Here is a 14809-nt window from a genome sequence, read left to right on the forward strand (position 1 = left end):
TCTGTCCATCTGTGTGTGTGTGTGTGTGGCTCGGAGCCGCCCTGCCCAGGGGTGTCGAGTCAGGGGTAGGTGGGATGGCAGTAAGAGTGTGTGGCTATCCCAGTGATCTGCTAGGTTTTTGGGGCCAAGGTGGTACAGTCACCTGGGATCGAGTAGCCATTGGTGGGTTGAGCGGGCAGCTTTTTTGGGTAATGTTCTAAGGGGTGCAGCAGAGGTATGAGGGAGAGGCTGTTCAGCAGTAGCGACGGAACTTGCTTCTCCAAGATATTGAGGCTGCTTTGTGTGGAGTTTAAGATTAGCGGGCCTTGGTTCTGGCAGGCTGTAGTTGGGCTGTAGATGGCATTTGTCAATGGGAACATTTGTCATTATGAAGCTATCTCTCTGCCTCCAGGTGACTTCTTTGATATTGTTTTTCCAGGTGCAAGGGGACGAGCTGTGCGGGGCGACGTAGGGGAGCCGAGCGGCGCTCCGTCAGAAGGTGGGTCGGTGCGTGGTCTTAGAGGGAAGCTGTGAGCGGTGGCTCTGTGATGACTACATGAGGGTATTTTTCTGTTTCAGTTGGAAGCTTGAAGCAAGGAGCACCGCGGGATACAGGCACCGGGGCTGATTCGGTTCAGGTAAGCTGTGCTCGGTGAGTGATTGGGTAGCAGTTAGTTGTTTGGGTGTTGTATTGTCAGTGAAGAGATCAGCGACTGGTGGTGTTTGTGTCTTACAGGTGGTGCACAAGGGTGAAGGCGGTGACCCGAAGTGGCGGAAGATGGGCTGGCGAATCGTCACGGGGAAGGGGCGGGAGATGAGAATCGGTGGCCAGGGGCTACGGTTGCGGGCAGTGTCTCAGCACGTGCTGTATCGGTTGGGTTTTTGCAGGTGCCGCACGCAGGCTCGGTGGGGTGCTGCCACGTGCTGATGAGCCGTAGGAGCAGGTGAGGGGGGTTGTGGGCAGGGTACGTGTCTCGTAGCAAAGTATTCTGTGGTAGCTCAGTGAAGCAGTTCCCTCTGGATTTGCAGGTACTGTGCAGGCTGCATTTGGAATTGGAGGAGAATTTTAGGTGAGCAGTGTTGTAGAGAGGAGGCGCCTGGGGCTGGTGAGTTATTTAAATGCAAATGTAACTTTGTGTCTCTTAGGCGCTACAAACAATGAGCACCACAGTGTGTGACTTTGGTGTCAGTGGAGAGCAGGCGAGCGGAATGCCACAGCGCATCTGAGCTGGGGATGGCGCAGGAAAGGTGGGTGTTGATCGATGACGCTGTTGTTTGTAGATTCATGTGTGGTTTTGTTGTGTGACTTTTTTTTTTTTTTTCAGATAATGAAGAGAAAGCTGGTGACTGCAGGATCAATCCACTTGGCTGCCTGTGGTGTTTTTCTTGCTGAGGATGGCTTTGGACCCATCGCTCTTTGAAAGATAAGCTGAGGAACTGTCGGTGGAAACTGTTCAGGGGAGGGAGGGGACAAGTAACAGGGATGGCTTTTAAAATTAGCATAGGGCAGAGGGCTGTCGCGGAGCAGTCCCCTTTGGGCAGGTAAAGGGAGTGGGTTACTCTTCAGCCCAGCGGTAGCGTGTGCCGGGCAGGGCGGTTCTAGCCTGCGTCTGTGGTGTCATCGGTGTGGTCTGTCTTTGGTGTCTTAGACCTTCGTCGGATCTCGATTTCGGGTTTATGCTCCAGGAGCAAGGCACGGTGCCTCAGGCGGCACCCCTGCAGTCTCGAATGCCTGTACTCATCGGCATAGCTCCAGTCGGGCACCGCTTTTCTTGCCTTAAAAGCCTCAAGCGTGGATAGGTGCGGCGTCACGGAAGTGTCTGGCCGGTCCTCACTTGCGTCGCGGTTCTCAGCTGCGTGAGCAGCTCTGCTCTCTGGCCATCCATTTTCAGGGCGCGGGCCTTCTGCCCCGCATCGTTACGCTCTTAGGTCTTGAAGCCCGGTTTCCCGCATGTACATCTTCTCAGTTTGGCGAGTAACTTCTTGTCACGGGTCGTGACGTTCTGCATGTTCTCTGGGGTTTCCGTCGAGTCCCCTCACTTCAGCGTTACGATCTCTCATGTCATTTTGCTCGATGACGTCTTTGTTCGAGGTGTCGTCATTCTTGCTGAGAGTTTTCTCTCATCTTTGAGGTACATTGTAGCATTTTGCGTAGCGTCAATCTGTCCATCTGTGTGTGTGTGTGTGGCTCGGAGCCGCCCTGCCCGGGGGTGTTGAGTCAGGGGTAGGTGGGATGGCAGTAAGAGTGTGTGGCTATCCCAGTGATCTGCTAGGTTTTTGGGGCCAAGGTGGTACAGTCACCTGGGATCGAGTAGTCATTGGTGGGTTGAGCGGGCAGCTTTTTTGGGTAATGTTCTAAGGGGTGCAGCAGAGGTATGAGGGAGAGGCTGTTCAGCAGTAGCGACGGAGATTGCTTCTCCAAGATATTGAGGCTGCTTTGTGTGGAGTTTAAGATTAGCGGGCCTTGGTTCTGGCAGGCTGTAGTTGGGCTGTAGATGGCATTTGTCAATGGGAACATTTGTCATTATGAAGCTATCTCTCTGCCTCCAGGTGACTTCTTTGATATTGTTTTTCCAGGTGCAAGGGGACGAGCTGTGCGGGGCGACGTAGGGGAGCCGAGCGGAGCTCCGTCAGAAGGTGGGTCGGTGCGTGGTCTTAGAGGGAAGCTGTGAGCGGTGGCTCTGTGATGACTACATGAGGGTATTTTTCTGTTTCAGTTGGAAGCTTGAAGCAAGGAGCACCGCGGGATACGGGCACCGGGGCTGATTCGGTTCAGGTAAGCTGTGCTCGGTGAGTGATTGGGTAGCAGTCAGTTGTTTGGGTGTTGTATTGTCAGTGAAGAGATCAGCGACTGGTGGTGTTTGTGTCTTACAGGTGGTGCACAAGGGTGAAGGCGGTGACCCGAAGTGGCGGAGGATGGGCTGGCGAATCGTCACGGGGAAGGGGCGGGAGATGAGAATCGGTGGCCAGGGGCTACGGTTGCGGGCAGTGTCTCAGCACGTGCTGTATCGGTTGGGTTTTTGCAGGTGCCGCACGCAGGCTCGGTGGGGTGCTGCCACGTGCTGATGAGCCGTAGGAGCAGGTGAGGGGGGTTGTGGGCAGGGTACGTGTCTCGTAGCAAAGTATTCTGTGGTAGCTCAGTGAAGCAGTTCCCTCTGGATTTGCAGGTACTGTGCAGGCTGCATTTGGAATTGGAGGAGAATTTTAGGTGAGCAGTGTTGTAGAGAGGAGGCGCCTGGGGCTGGTGAGTTATTTAAATGCAAATGTAACTTTGTGTCTCTTAGGCGCTACAAACAATGAGCACCACAGTGTGTGACTCTGGTGTCAGTGGAGAGCAGGCGAGCGGAATGCCACAGCGCATCTGAGCTGGGGATGGCGCAGGAAAGGTGGGTGTTGATCGATGACGCTGTTGTTTGTAGATTCATGTGTGGTTTTGTTGTGTGACTTTTTTTTTTTTTTTTTTTTCAGATAATGAAGAGAAAGCTGGTGACTGCAGGATCAATCCACTTGGCTGCCTGTGGTGTTTTTCTTGCTGAGGATGGCTTTGGACCCATCGCTCTTTGAAAGATAAGCTGAGGAACTGTCGGTGGAAACTGTTCAGGGGAGGGAGGGGACAAGTAACAGGGATGGCTTTTAAAATTAGCATAGGGCAGAGGGCTGTCGCGGAGCAGTCCCCTTTGGGCAGGTAAAGGGAGTGGGTTACTCTTCAGCCCAGCGGTAGCGTGTGCCGGGCAGGGCGGTTCTAGCCTGCGTCTGTGGTGTCATCGGTGTGGTCTGTCTTTGGTGTCTTAGACCTTCGTCGGATCTCGATTTCGGGTTTATGCTCCAGGAGCAAGGCACGGTGCCTCAGGCGGCACCCCTGCAGTCTCGAATGCCTGTACTCATCGGCATAGCTCCAGTCGGGCACCGCTTTTCTTGCCTTAAAAGCCTCAAGCGTGGATAGGTGCGGTGTCACGGAAGTGTCTGGCCGGTCCTCACTTGCGTCGCGGTTCTCAGCTGCGTGAGCAGCTCTGCTCTCTGGCCATCCGTTTTCAGGGCGCGGGCCTTCTGCCCCGCATCGTTACGCTCTTAGGTCTTGAAGCCCGGTTTCCCGCATGTACATCTTCTCAGTTTGGCGAGTAACTTCTTGTCACGGGTCGTGACGTTCTGCATGTTCTCTGGGGTTTCCGTCGAGTCCCCTCACTTCAGCGTTACGATCTCTCATGTCATTTTGCTCGATGACGTCTTTGGTCGAGGTGCCGTCATTCTCGCTGAGAGTTTTCTCTCATCTTTGAGGTACATTGTAGGATTTTGCGTAGCGTCAATCTGTCCATCTGTGTGTGTGTGTGTGGCTCGGAGCCGCCCTGCCCGGGGGTGTCGAGTCAGGGGTAGGTGGGATAGGTGTAGGAGTCTATGCTTAACATGTTGGTGTGTCCAGGCTGTCAGGGGCAAGGTGGTACAGTCATCTTGGATTGAGTAGCCATCAGCAGGCTGTACGGACAGCTCTTCCATTTGTGGTTTATGAGATGAGCAGTGCCACGTTGGACATGCTGGTCAGCAGTAGTGCAGGAGTCTGCACCTCAAAGACAAAAAAAGCTGCTTTGTATGGCGCTTTGAGTTTGGAATTTTTTTTTTTATGGCAGGCTGTAGTTTGAGTTTAGATAGAATTTGTAAATGGGAATGTGACCATTGGAATGAAGAAGCCATCGTTTCCCATCCAGGTGACTTTTTTGATGTTATTATTCAGATGCAGAGGGACAAGCTGTGCGAGGCAACATAGCAGAGCCAAGCGGAGCACTATAAGAAGGTGGGTCGCCACGTGTAGCATTAGAGGGAAGATGTGACCGGTGGCTCTATGACAGCATTTATGGTATCATTTTTTTCCATTTCAATCCTTGAAGCGATGAGCTAACTCAGTGACTGACTCAGTCCAGGTGACTGGTGATCGGTGGGCTGAAGTATCAGTCCTTTTTCAGGCCAGTCAAGTTGTAAGGAATCTGTGCCCCTTGTGTTTTACAGGTGGGGTGGAAGACCCAGGGCGGCAACCCAAAGTGATGGAGGCTGGGCTGGCAAGCGGTCAAGGTAAAGCAGTGGGAGACGGGAATTTTTATCCACAGCCTAAAGTTTCAGACTGTTTCTCAGCACGTGCTGCTTTGCTTGTGCTCTTGCAGGTGCTGCACACAGGCTCAGATGGGTGATGCCGCACACTGATGAGCGCTTCGAGCCGGCGAGGCCCTTGCGGGCCCCATTGGTGTCTAATAGCAAAGTATCACGTGGCAGCTCAGTGAAGTGTTTTTCCCTTTTACTCTGCAGGCACTGTGTGGGCCCCCTTTGGGAGCGAGTGAGGGTTTGAGGTGAGCCAGGTCGGTGAGAGGAGGCGCACAGGGCCGGTGACTTCTTGCGAGTGCAATGGTAACTTTGAGTCTCTAGGTCTTTTAGGTGCCACAAGCAATGACCGTTTGCACAGGAGAAGAAATGGAAGGATGTCAAGGAGGATTCTAAACCTGCTTAAGTGACTCGGAGCTGGGGTGTAGAGGAACACGTATACTATAGTAATTATTGTTTAGTCTCGTGTGCTTGACAGGCAGACCATCTGTGTTTTGATAACATAAGCCTGCCAGAGGCTCGGAAGCACCCTGTTGGACAAGCTTGAGGTTCCTGCACCCCTGTGGGAAAGGGCAAAGCGTGGCAGTGAACTTTTGGCTGCGCAATCCCCAATGTACAGGTGCAAACAGCACATTTGGCGATCCTCTAGCACAGACAGATTGGTGCCTGGATCTGCGCTCGTGTGCCTCTGCCCGGGCCCCCCTTTGGGAATTCCCTGGCTGGTGATGTAATGACAAAAAATTTACTCGTCGCACTTCACCTGTGTTTTTGTGGCTCTTCCTGCAGCCTGCCCGTGCCGGCTCACACGCAGCCGCAGCATTTGACTTTGTAGTCGACACGGAGGAGGTAATCAGAAATGCAGCGGCACTGCTGAGGAGGGGCATGTTGTGGTAAAGGTCCGTGTTGACTGATGTGATGCTGACCGATGGCACTGTTGTGTGCGGTTTGGGTACTTCAAAGGTGACGAAGAGGAGCCTGGCAACTGCAGGATGAATCCTGTTGGCGGACTATGGTTTTCCTTGTTGCGAATGGATTAAGCCTCCCGGCCCTCTGAAAGATAAGTCGAGGGAGCGGCACTGCAGTGGGGTTGGGGGAAGGTGGGGACGAGGTCAGCAATCGCAGGGACAGGTTATAAATGTAGCGTAGGGCAGAGGGCTGTCCAGGAGCAGTCCCCTTAGGGCAGGTAAAGGGGGAGCAGGTTACTCCTCAGCACAACGCTAGCGTGTGCTGGGCAGGGCGGTTCCAGCCTGTGTCTGTTGTCATATAGTTTGTGTGATACATATTATGTGTCCTAGAGCTTCCTCAATTCTTAATGTCGAGGAGCTCGAGGAGCACGACAGGTGCCTCAGGCACAGCCCGTGGGGCTCAATCGCCAAGACTCATCAGCACGGTGTCAATCGGCCGTCGCTTTTGTTTCTTTACGAGCTTAAAGCGTGGATTGGTCTTGAGCCTCGGAAGACTTTTCTGGTAGCTCTGCTTTTGCAGCATTGTTCCTGGCTGCATGAGCAGCTCTGCTCTCTACTCATCCATTTTCAGCGACCGGGTCTCGTTCCCTTCATCCTTACGTTCTTCAGTGTTGAAGCCGGGCTTCCTGCACATACATCATCTCGGTTTTGAGAGTCACTTCTTGTCACAGGCCCTGACGTTCTACTCTTTTTTGGCGTGTTTCCCAGAGCCTCCTCACATCACTGTTGTGATCTCGCAGGTCTTCTTGCCTGACAGCGTCTTCCATCCCGGCGTCATTCTTCTCACTGAGAGTTTTCTCACACTTTTGAGGCATGTTGTTTGTAGTGTTCTGTGTAGTATCTGTGCATGTGTGCGTGGCTCAGAATCGCCCTGCCCAGGGGTGTAGAGTCAGGGGTAGGTGGGATAGCCATTAGTGTCTACGGTTAATATGTCGATGTGTCGAGGCAAAGGCTGTACGGTCATTTTGGACCGAGTAGCCATCAGCGGGCTTTGCAAACAGGTTTTTCATTAATGCCTTAAGGGGAAGGGTAGAGCTCTGCAGGAGGGGCTGCTCAGCGGTAGCGTCATAGATCGCATCTCAAAGACGCAAAGGCCGCTATGCGTGGGGCTTGAAGTTTGTGGGTGTTTTTTCTGGCGAGCTGCCAGATGGCCTTCAGATGAGGTTTCTAAATAGGAACAAGACTTTAGTGTTATGAAGCTATCTCTCTGCATGCAGCTGATTGTCGATGTTGTTTTTTCATATGTAGAGGGACAAGCAGCACAGGGTGACGCTGCAGAGCCGAGCGGAGTACCGTGAGAAGGCGGGTCGTCGTTTCTGGTATTAGAGGGAAGATGTGACCGCTGTCTCTGTGACTGCAGTCACGCTTGGCTGTTTTGTTGTTTTTTCCCAGTTTTCTGTTAGGTGCCAGAACCAATGACGGTCATAGCATCTGACTCCAGAATTCATGCAGAGCAGGTGAGCGGAACAGCATGGTGTGTTCAAGGCAGGGGCTGTCACAGGAAGTGTATGTTGACCGATGTGACACTTCCCAATGGCACTGTTGCGTGTGCATTTTTTTGTTTGTTTTTGCAGGCGATGAAGAAGAATCCATCGCCTGCAGGATTAATGCAGTTTTCCAATCAGGGTTTTTCTTATCAAGGATGGCTTCGGAGCCTGGGTCCTCCGAAAGCTCAGTGGAGGGACTCATGGCGGAGATTGTTTGGGGAGGGAGGGGACAGGGTCGGCAACTGCAGAGATGGGTTTTAAAGTTAGCGTAGGGCAGAGGGCTGTCCTGGAGCAGTCTCCTTTGGGCAGGTAAAGGGAGGGGGTTATTCCTCAGCATGACGGCAGCGTGCACCGGGCAGGGTGGTTCCGGCTCATGTATGTCATCATGGAGTTTGTGCGGTCTGTCTTCTGTGTCTTGTGTAATGCCTTCCTCTGGTCTCGAAGTCTCCATAGCTCTGTTGCGATCAGCAGGCACCTCGCTAGCCTTCCTGAGAGTCTAGAGAGCATTGCCTCATCGGCATAGTGTCTGTTGACCTGTTCTCATCTTGATAGTATACCGTAAAGCGTCCTTCCATCCAGTGCGTATTATGTTGCGGATCTTTCCGATCAGTCTCCACTCTTGGCGGCAAGCCAGCCGGCACGTGTGTCTCTGTCGTTGCTATTCCCGTTTCCACAGAGTAGTCTTCTGGGGTTTAATTTCCGTGTCCTTAAGGGGTTCACGTCCTAAAGCCTGCCTTCTCATTCATCCACCGTTATGAGTGTGACGGTCGCTTTCAGTCACGGGCGGCAGCCATGGCCTCTCTTGCGGGGCAGCTACAAGGCATTTGCGTCACCGTGCTGCCATAGGGCTTCTGCGCCGGCATCATTGACTGTACTGGAGTTGTTCTCACTCACAGTCTTATAGTGTCTCACGGTCACTCTCGCGGCCTCTGCACGTGGCACGGGTCTGCATCTGCCACCTGTGATCAGAGTTTCAGGCGTACTTAGCATCGCAGATGTACCTGGAGGGTCACCTTCGGGGCGGCAATCTAGCCTGGAACGACTGCTCCACTCTTGTGCTTTCTGGTTCCATAGAGATGTTCTACGGCATCTCATCCGCATGTCTTTCTGAGATCGGGTCCTAAAGCCAAGCTTCTCACACACGTGTCGTTCTAGAGTTGCGTTGTATCGCAGCACTCTAGTTTTGACTGCCATCCGAGACTGCCTCGCTAGGCAGCGCTTTCTTTTTCTTTTGCTTTGTAAAGGTCTGTATTTGGGTATGTGTTGCATCGTACTGCCCCATAACTGTCTCAGAGTTACGCTGTGAGACGGTCTCTGATGGTGGCTATGTTGTGCGTTTTGTCTGACCTTTCTGTATTCGAATGGGTATGGCATTGTTTGGCTCTATCGGTTTTGCATTGTACCGCCCCGTAATAGTCTCAACCTCCATCTGAGACTGTTTCACATTGTATCGGCCCATATTGCATTTTGTATGATTGTGCCACTCCGTAAGTATCTTGACTGCCACGTGAGACCGTCTTGCTTCATACTGCCCCCTACTGTTTTCTTTTTTGTATTGGATGGTTCTGCAGTGCAATGCAGATTGCATTGTTTGGCATCGTATCGGCTTTGCATCGTATCACCCTGTAATTGTCCCGACTGCCATCTGAGACCGTCTGGTGTTGTATCAACCCGTATCGCATCGTGTCTCACATCGTATAGCTCTGTAACAGTATCAACCATCATCGGAGACGGTTTGGCATTGTACAACCCTGTTTTTTTTTTTTTTGTTTATGGGGTCATTGCCTATTTGAATGCCTATTGTACTGTACCTCTCTGTATTGGTTTTGCATTGTATTCCTCGGTAATTGTCTTGACTGACATTGGAGACCGTCTTGTAATGTGTAGTTTTACTTTGTATCGCATTGTGATGCTCTGTACCCATCTTGTCCGCCAGCAGAGTCCACCTGGCTTTGTGCTGCCCTGTATTGTGTGTTGTTATTGGATCACTGTATTTGAACATATATTGTATTGTTGTGCTGAGTATCGGTTTTGCATTCTACTACCCTGAAATTGTCTTGACTGCTCTCTGGGACGGTCTTGCATCGTACCACCCTATATTGTAGTTTTGGTATGGAGCGTTCTGTATTTGAATGTGGACGGCTTTGTTCAGCTCTGTATCGGATTTGCCTCGTCTGGGTCTGCATTGGCATCTACTGACATCAGAGAGCGTGTTGCATCGTATCGGCCCATATTGGTGTTTGCCTTTTGTCGGCACTCTTCCGTAATCATCTGGACCGCTGCCGGAGACCATCTTGTGTCGTACCACCCTGTAACTGTCTCAACTGTCGTCAGAGATGGACCTGCATTGTACCACCCTGTACTGTATTTTGTCTTGACAGTGCTCTACGGGCACATCAAGTTGTTTGACTTGCGTGCATGTTACATGGGTCTATGTATGTATCGTATGGTATTGTGTAGGCAGCATAGATGGTTAAAGGGTCTCGGTCTCTGCATGTGGCTGGGAATGGAGTGAATGCCAAACAGGTAAGATAAGGTAAGACAGGAATGCATTTTTGGTTTTAATGTAGTTGTTGTAGGTGACTTGCAGTAAGTGTGTAGAAAGAGCAGACGGGGCTCTGAGCTGTCAGTGATTTGCAGGCTCGTAGGGCAAATTACTGTGGAGAAAAAAAAAAACCAACAAACAAACAACAGAACCCTGCCAGGGGATGTATTTATGTCCCTTGGTGGGTTTTTTTTACCCCGGTCTTGGCCATTCTGTGAGGTGATGTTTATCGCCAAAGTTTTGGTAGATGTCAGGCATGGGCCGGGGCTCTTGCAGGCACGGTCACTTGCGAGGCTGCTCTGGGCGGTGATCTTGAGGAGCGCTGCAGGGATGTGCCAATGGCTTCTTTTGGCCGGTGGGTGGTGGAGCACAGGATCCATGAGGTTGGGCTGGCCTGTGCGGTAGTAGAGGGAGCGGGGTGACTGGAATCTGTGTGTGTGTGTGTAGGTGGCTGTGTTGACCCGCAGGCTGGCTGCGGCGGTGTGCGTGTTTTCCTTTGCAGGCTCGTAGGGCGAATAACTAGAATAAAAAACCCCAGCCGGGGGATTTTTTTTTTTCTTCCCCCGGCTGGGTTTTTTTTCCCCGGTCCCGGCCGCTCTGCGAGGCGACGTTCATCGCCAAAGTTTGGGCGGAGGTCGGGCACGGGCCGGGGTTTTTTCAGGCAGGGTCACCTGCGAGGCCGCTCTGGGTGGCGCTCTGGAGGGGCGCCGCGGAGACGGGCCCGTGGCCGCTTTTGGCCGGCAGGTGGGAGAATGCAGGAGCCGAGAGGGAGGTTGGGCTTGTGCGGTTGCAGAGGGAGCGGGGTGTCTGGCCGGTGTATGTGTATGTTTTGGTGGCTGTGTTGACCCGCAGGCTGGCTGCGGCGGTGTGCGTGTTTTCCTTTGCAGGCTCGTAGGGCGAATAACTAGAATAAAAAACCCCAGCCGGGGGATTTTTTTTTTTCTTCCCCCGGCTGGGTTTTTTTTCCCCGGTCCCGGCCGCTCTGCGAGGCGATGTTCATCGCCAAAGTTTGGGCGGAGGTCGGGCACGGGCCGGGGTTTTTTCAGGCAGGGTCACCTGCGAGGCCGCTCTGGGTGGCGCTCTGGAGGAGCGCCGCGGAGACGGGCCCGTGGCCGCTTTTGGCCGACAGGTGGGAGAATGCAGGAGCCGAGAGGGAGGTTGGGCTTGTGCGGTTGCAGAGGGAGCGGGGTGTCTGGCCGGTGTATGTGTATGTTTTGGTGGCTGTGTTGACCCGCAGGCTGGCTGCGGCGGTGTGCGTGTTTTCCTTTGCAGGCTCGTAGGGCGAATAACTAGAATAAAAAACCCCAGCCGGGGGATTTTTTTTTTCTTCCCCTGGCTGGGTTTTTTTTCCCCGGTCCCGGCCGCTCTGCGAGGCGACGTTCATCGCCAAAGTTTGGGCGGAGGTCGGGCACGGGCCGGGGTTTTTTCAGGCAGGGTCACCTGCGAGGCCGCTCTGGGTGGCGCTCTGGAGGAGCGCCGCGGAGACGGGCCCGTGGCCGCTTTTGGCCGACAGGTGGGAGAAAGCAGGAGCCGAGAGGGAGGTTGGGCTTGTGCGGTTGCAGAGCGAGCGGGGTGTCTGGCCGGTGTATGTGTATGTTTTGGTGGCTGTGTTGACCCGCAGGCTGGCTGCGGCGGTGTGCCTGTTTTCCTTTGCAGGCTCGTAGGGCGAATAACTAGAATAAAAAACCCCAGCCGGGGGATTTTTTTTTTCTTCCCCCGGCTGGGTTTTTTTTCCCCGGTCCCGGCCGCTCTGCGAGGCGACGTTCATCGCCAAAGTTTGGGCGGAGGTCGGGCACGGGCCGGGGTTTTTTCAGGCAGGGTCACCTGCGAGGCCGCTCTGGGTGGCGCTCTGGAGGAGCGCCGCGGAGACGGGCCCGTGGCCGCTTTTGGCCGACAGGTGGGAGAAAGCAGGAGCCGAGAGGGAGGTTGGGCTTGTGCGGTTGCAGAGGGAGCGGGGTGTCTGGCCGGTGTATGTGTATGTTTTGGTGGGTGTGTTGACCCGCAGGCTGGCTGCGGCGGTGTGCGTGTTTTCCTTTGCAGGCTCGTAGGGCGAATAACTAGAATAAAAAACCCCAGCCGGGGGATTTTTTTTTTCTTCCCCCGGCTGGGTTTTTTTTCCCCGGTCCCGGCCGCTCTGCGAGGCGACGTTCATCGCCAAAGTTTGGGCGGAGGTCGGGCACGGGCCGGGGTTTTTTCAGGCAGGGACACCTGCGAGGCCGCTCTGGGTGGCGCTCTGGAGGAGCGCCGCGGAGACGGGCCCGTGGCCGCTTTTGGCCGACAGGTGGGAGAAAGCAGGAGCCGAGAGGGAGGTTGGGCTTGTGCGGTTGCAGAGGGAGCGGGGTGTCTGGCCGGTGTATGTGTATGTTTTGGTGGGTGTGTTGACCCGCAGGCTGGCTGCGGCGGTGTGCGTGTTTTCCTTTGCAGGCTCGTAGGGCGAATAACTAGAATAAAAAACCCCAGCCGGGGGATTTTTTTTTTCTTCCCCCGGCTGGGTTTTTTTTCCCCGGTCCCGGCCGCTCTGCGAGGCGACGTTCATCGCCAAAGTTTGGGCGGAGGTCGGGCACGGGCCGGGGTTTTTTCAGGCAGGGACACCTGCGAGGCCGCTCTGGGTGGCGCTCTGGAGGAGCGCCGCGGAGACGGGCCCGTGGCCGCTTTTGGCCGACAGGTGGGAGAAAGCAGGAGCCGAGAGGGAGGTTGGGCTTGTGCGGTTGCAGAGGGAGCGGGGTGTCTGGCCGGTGTATGTGTATGTTTTGGTGGGTGTGTTGACCCGCAGGCTGGCTGCGGCGGTGTGCGTGTTTTCCTTTGCAGGCTCGTAGGGCGAATAACTAGAATAAAAAACCCCAGCCGGGGGATTTTTTTTTTCTTCCCCCGGCTGGGTTTTTTTTCCCCGGTCCCGGCCGCTCTGCGAGGCGACGTTCATCGCCAAAGTTTGGGCGGAGGTCGGGCACGGGCCGGGGTTTTTTCAGGCAGGGTCACCTGCGAGGCCGCTCTGGGAATGGAGTTTTGGGGGAGCAGTCTGGTAGGTTATTAGTATTTGTCATGTTTGGGAGTTGTGCGTAGTGGTAGTTCATGCTTATGGGGTAATGTTGTGGGGTGTCAGAGGAGATGGCTAGTGTCGAGGAGGAATGGGCATCTCTATACCTGTATGTCAAAATAATAGTCTTGGGAAGTGATGTGAGAAATATGGCATCAGAATCTGTATTAATATTTTCTGTTTTGGTTTTTAGAGGTGTGCAGTCTTTTCCAGTGGAGCACCATTCACCCATTCCTGTGTGATGGTAGGAAGTTTTGGAGGAGTTGTCACCCAGAAGATGGACCCTGACAGACTTGTGGAATGAGCGTTCATCCCTCAGGGGAGTGAGAACTATAAGAAGCCCTTTAGCTATCACGGCAGGACCAGGAAGATGTTGACTGTGGCCATGGTGCTGAGGGTTATGGCAGAGCAGTTTCTGGACTGTCTTTGTGCAGGCATGAAGTCCAAAGGGGTTAAATGTCGCTCTACCCCTTATTGGGTGTCTTAGGATGGAAGTTGTTATTGTTTGTCATTGTCTGCTGGGGCCAGTACAGGTCATGAAGTTGCATAGGGGTTAAAAGCAGGTAGACATGTACATATTTGGATGAGTATTGAGTCAAAGTAGGTGCTGATGAGGGAGTGCATGTCGTGGTTGCGGCCCCATCCAAGGTAATGGAAAATGTGGAGATGGCTCCTAGGGCTGGAGAATGTCTGTAATGTAGGAGTGCCCCTCAGAAGTCAGTAGTAGGACTCAGTGAGGTTTGAGGAGTATTGTGCAGAAGGTGTCCGTGTGAGCAGTGAGGAAGGGGAATGGCCATGACAAGCCCAGGAAGTCCTTCTCTTGAATAAACGCCAGAAGTGTGTTGTCTGCATCTGCAATTAATAAAGTATTGTTTACTCTAATCCTTCTCCTGTTTGGTTTTTGATGGATTTGGGACTTGGGTGGGTATGTGTGACTCAGTTGTAGAGCGTGTATGTGTGAGAGCACACCTGTGTCTGGTGGAATGTGCCTGAGAGTTGTTGAGTGTGTGACTGTAATGGGTTATGGACCTCTGCGTGCACAATGGCGATTTGTGAGAGTCTGTGCCCATCAAGCACAGGTTGGAGAGCCTGTTTGTGGCTGTTAGTATCTGCCGGAACATTAATAAAGCATAATCCTAAATGTCTATGTCAGGCATGTGATAGAGCAGTATTTCTGAAGGCCAGACTTAGCAGCAGTTATCAGAAATGGTATAAAATTTCCAGAGGGAAGGTGGGCGGCCCTGTGGAGGCCGGTTCCTAGTGGAATGCCACACTTATTATTTTAAAGTTTTCCTGTAAACCACACACCAAAATATCCAACTGAATCAGCGGTCAGCAATTACAGTAATTGCTGACCGTTCACAAATTAATTAATTAGCACCTAATTATGCAAATGAGCCAATTAATTATGCAAATTAGGTAAAATTTTTTTTTTCACCTGAACCACATGAACCAAATTACACACACCTACACCCAATTAACCACTAAAAAACAAACCAAAACAAAAACCCACAGAAATACCATTAATCACAACCCAACAATAAAAAAAACCCTAAGGACATAACAAAACAATATTTTTTTAATAAACACACAAAATGCAGAAACATCTAATATAAAAAAATACAAACAACACTTCTTTACCAAAACAACACACCACAACAAACACAAACAAAACCAACTCAAACACATACTTTTCTTTTTTTTTATATCACCA

General features: G+C 52.7%; 1 protein-coding gene and 2 long non-coding RNA genes across 3 annotated transcripts; all 3 read left to right on the forward strand.

Moving 5' to 3' along the window:
• Positions 1–74: 74 nt before the first annotated feature.
• LOC309684993 (uncharacterized protein) lies at positions 75–1425 on the forward strand (the record flags this gene model as incomplete). The annotated part of the gene is made up of 6 exons (XM_082500822.1): positions 75–162; positions 392–478; positions 559–617; positions 716–923; positions 1126–1227; positions 1305–1425. 4 exons carry the CDS (start codon positions 75–77, stop codon positions 905–907), a joined length of 426 nt encoding a protein of 141 aa, XP_082356948.1. The 3' UTR covers positions 908–923; positions 1126–1227; positions 1305–1425.
• An 848-nt stretch (positions 1426–2273) lies between these two features.
• Positions 2274–2905, forward strand: LOC309684999. Its single transcript, XR_014270388.1, has 3 exons — positions 2274–2616; positions 2697–2755; positions 2854–2905. It is a non-coding gene; the product is annotated as an uncharacterized lncRNA (long non-coding RNA).
• Positions 2906–4049: 1144 nt separating this feature from the next.
• Positions 4050–13937, forward strand: LOC309684998. Its single transcript, XR_014270387.1, has 3 exons — positions 4050–4765; positions 4978–5040; positions 13289–13937. It is a non-coding gene; the product is annotated as an uncharacterized lncRNA (long non-coding RNA).
• Positions 13938–14809: the final 872 nt, after the last annotated feature.

This window comes from Vanellus vanellus (genome assembly GCF_965231255.1).
Source record: "Vanellus vanellus genome assembly, contig: HAP1_SCAFFOLD_776, whole genome shotgun sequence".
NCBI lineage: Eukaryota > Metazoa > Chordata > Aves > Charadriiformes > Charadriidae > Vanellus > Vanellus vanellus.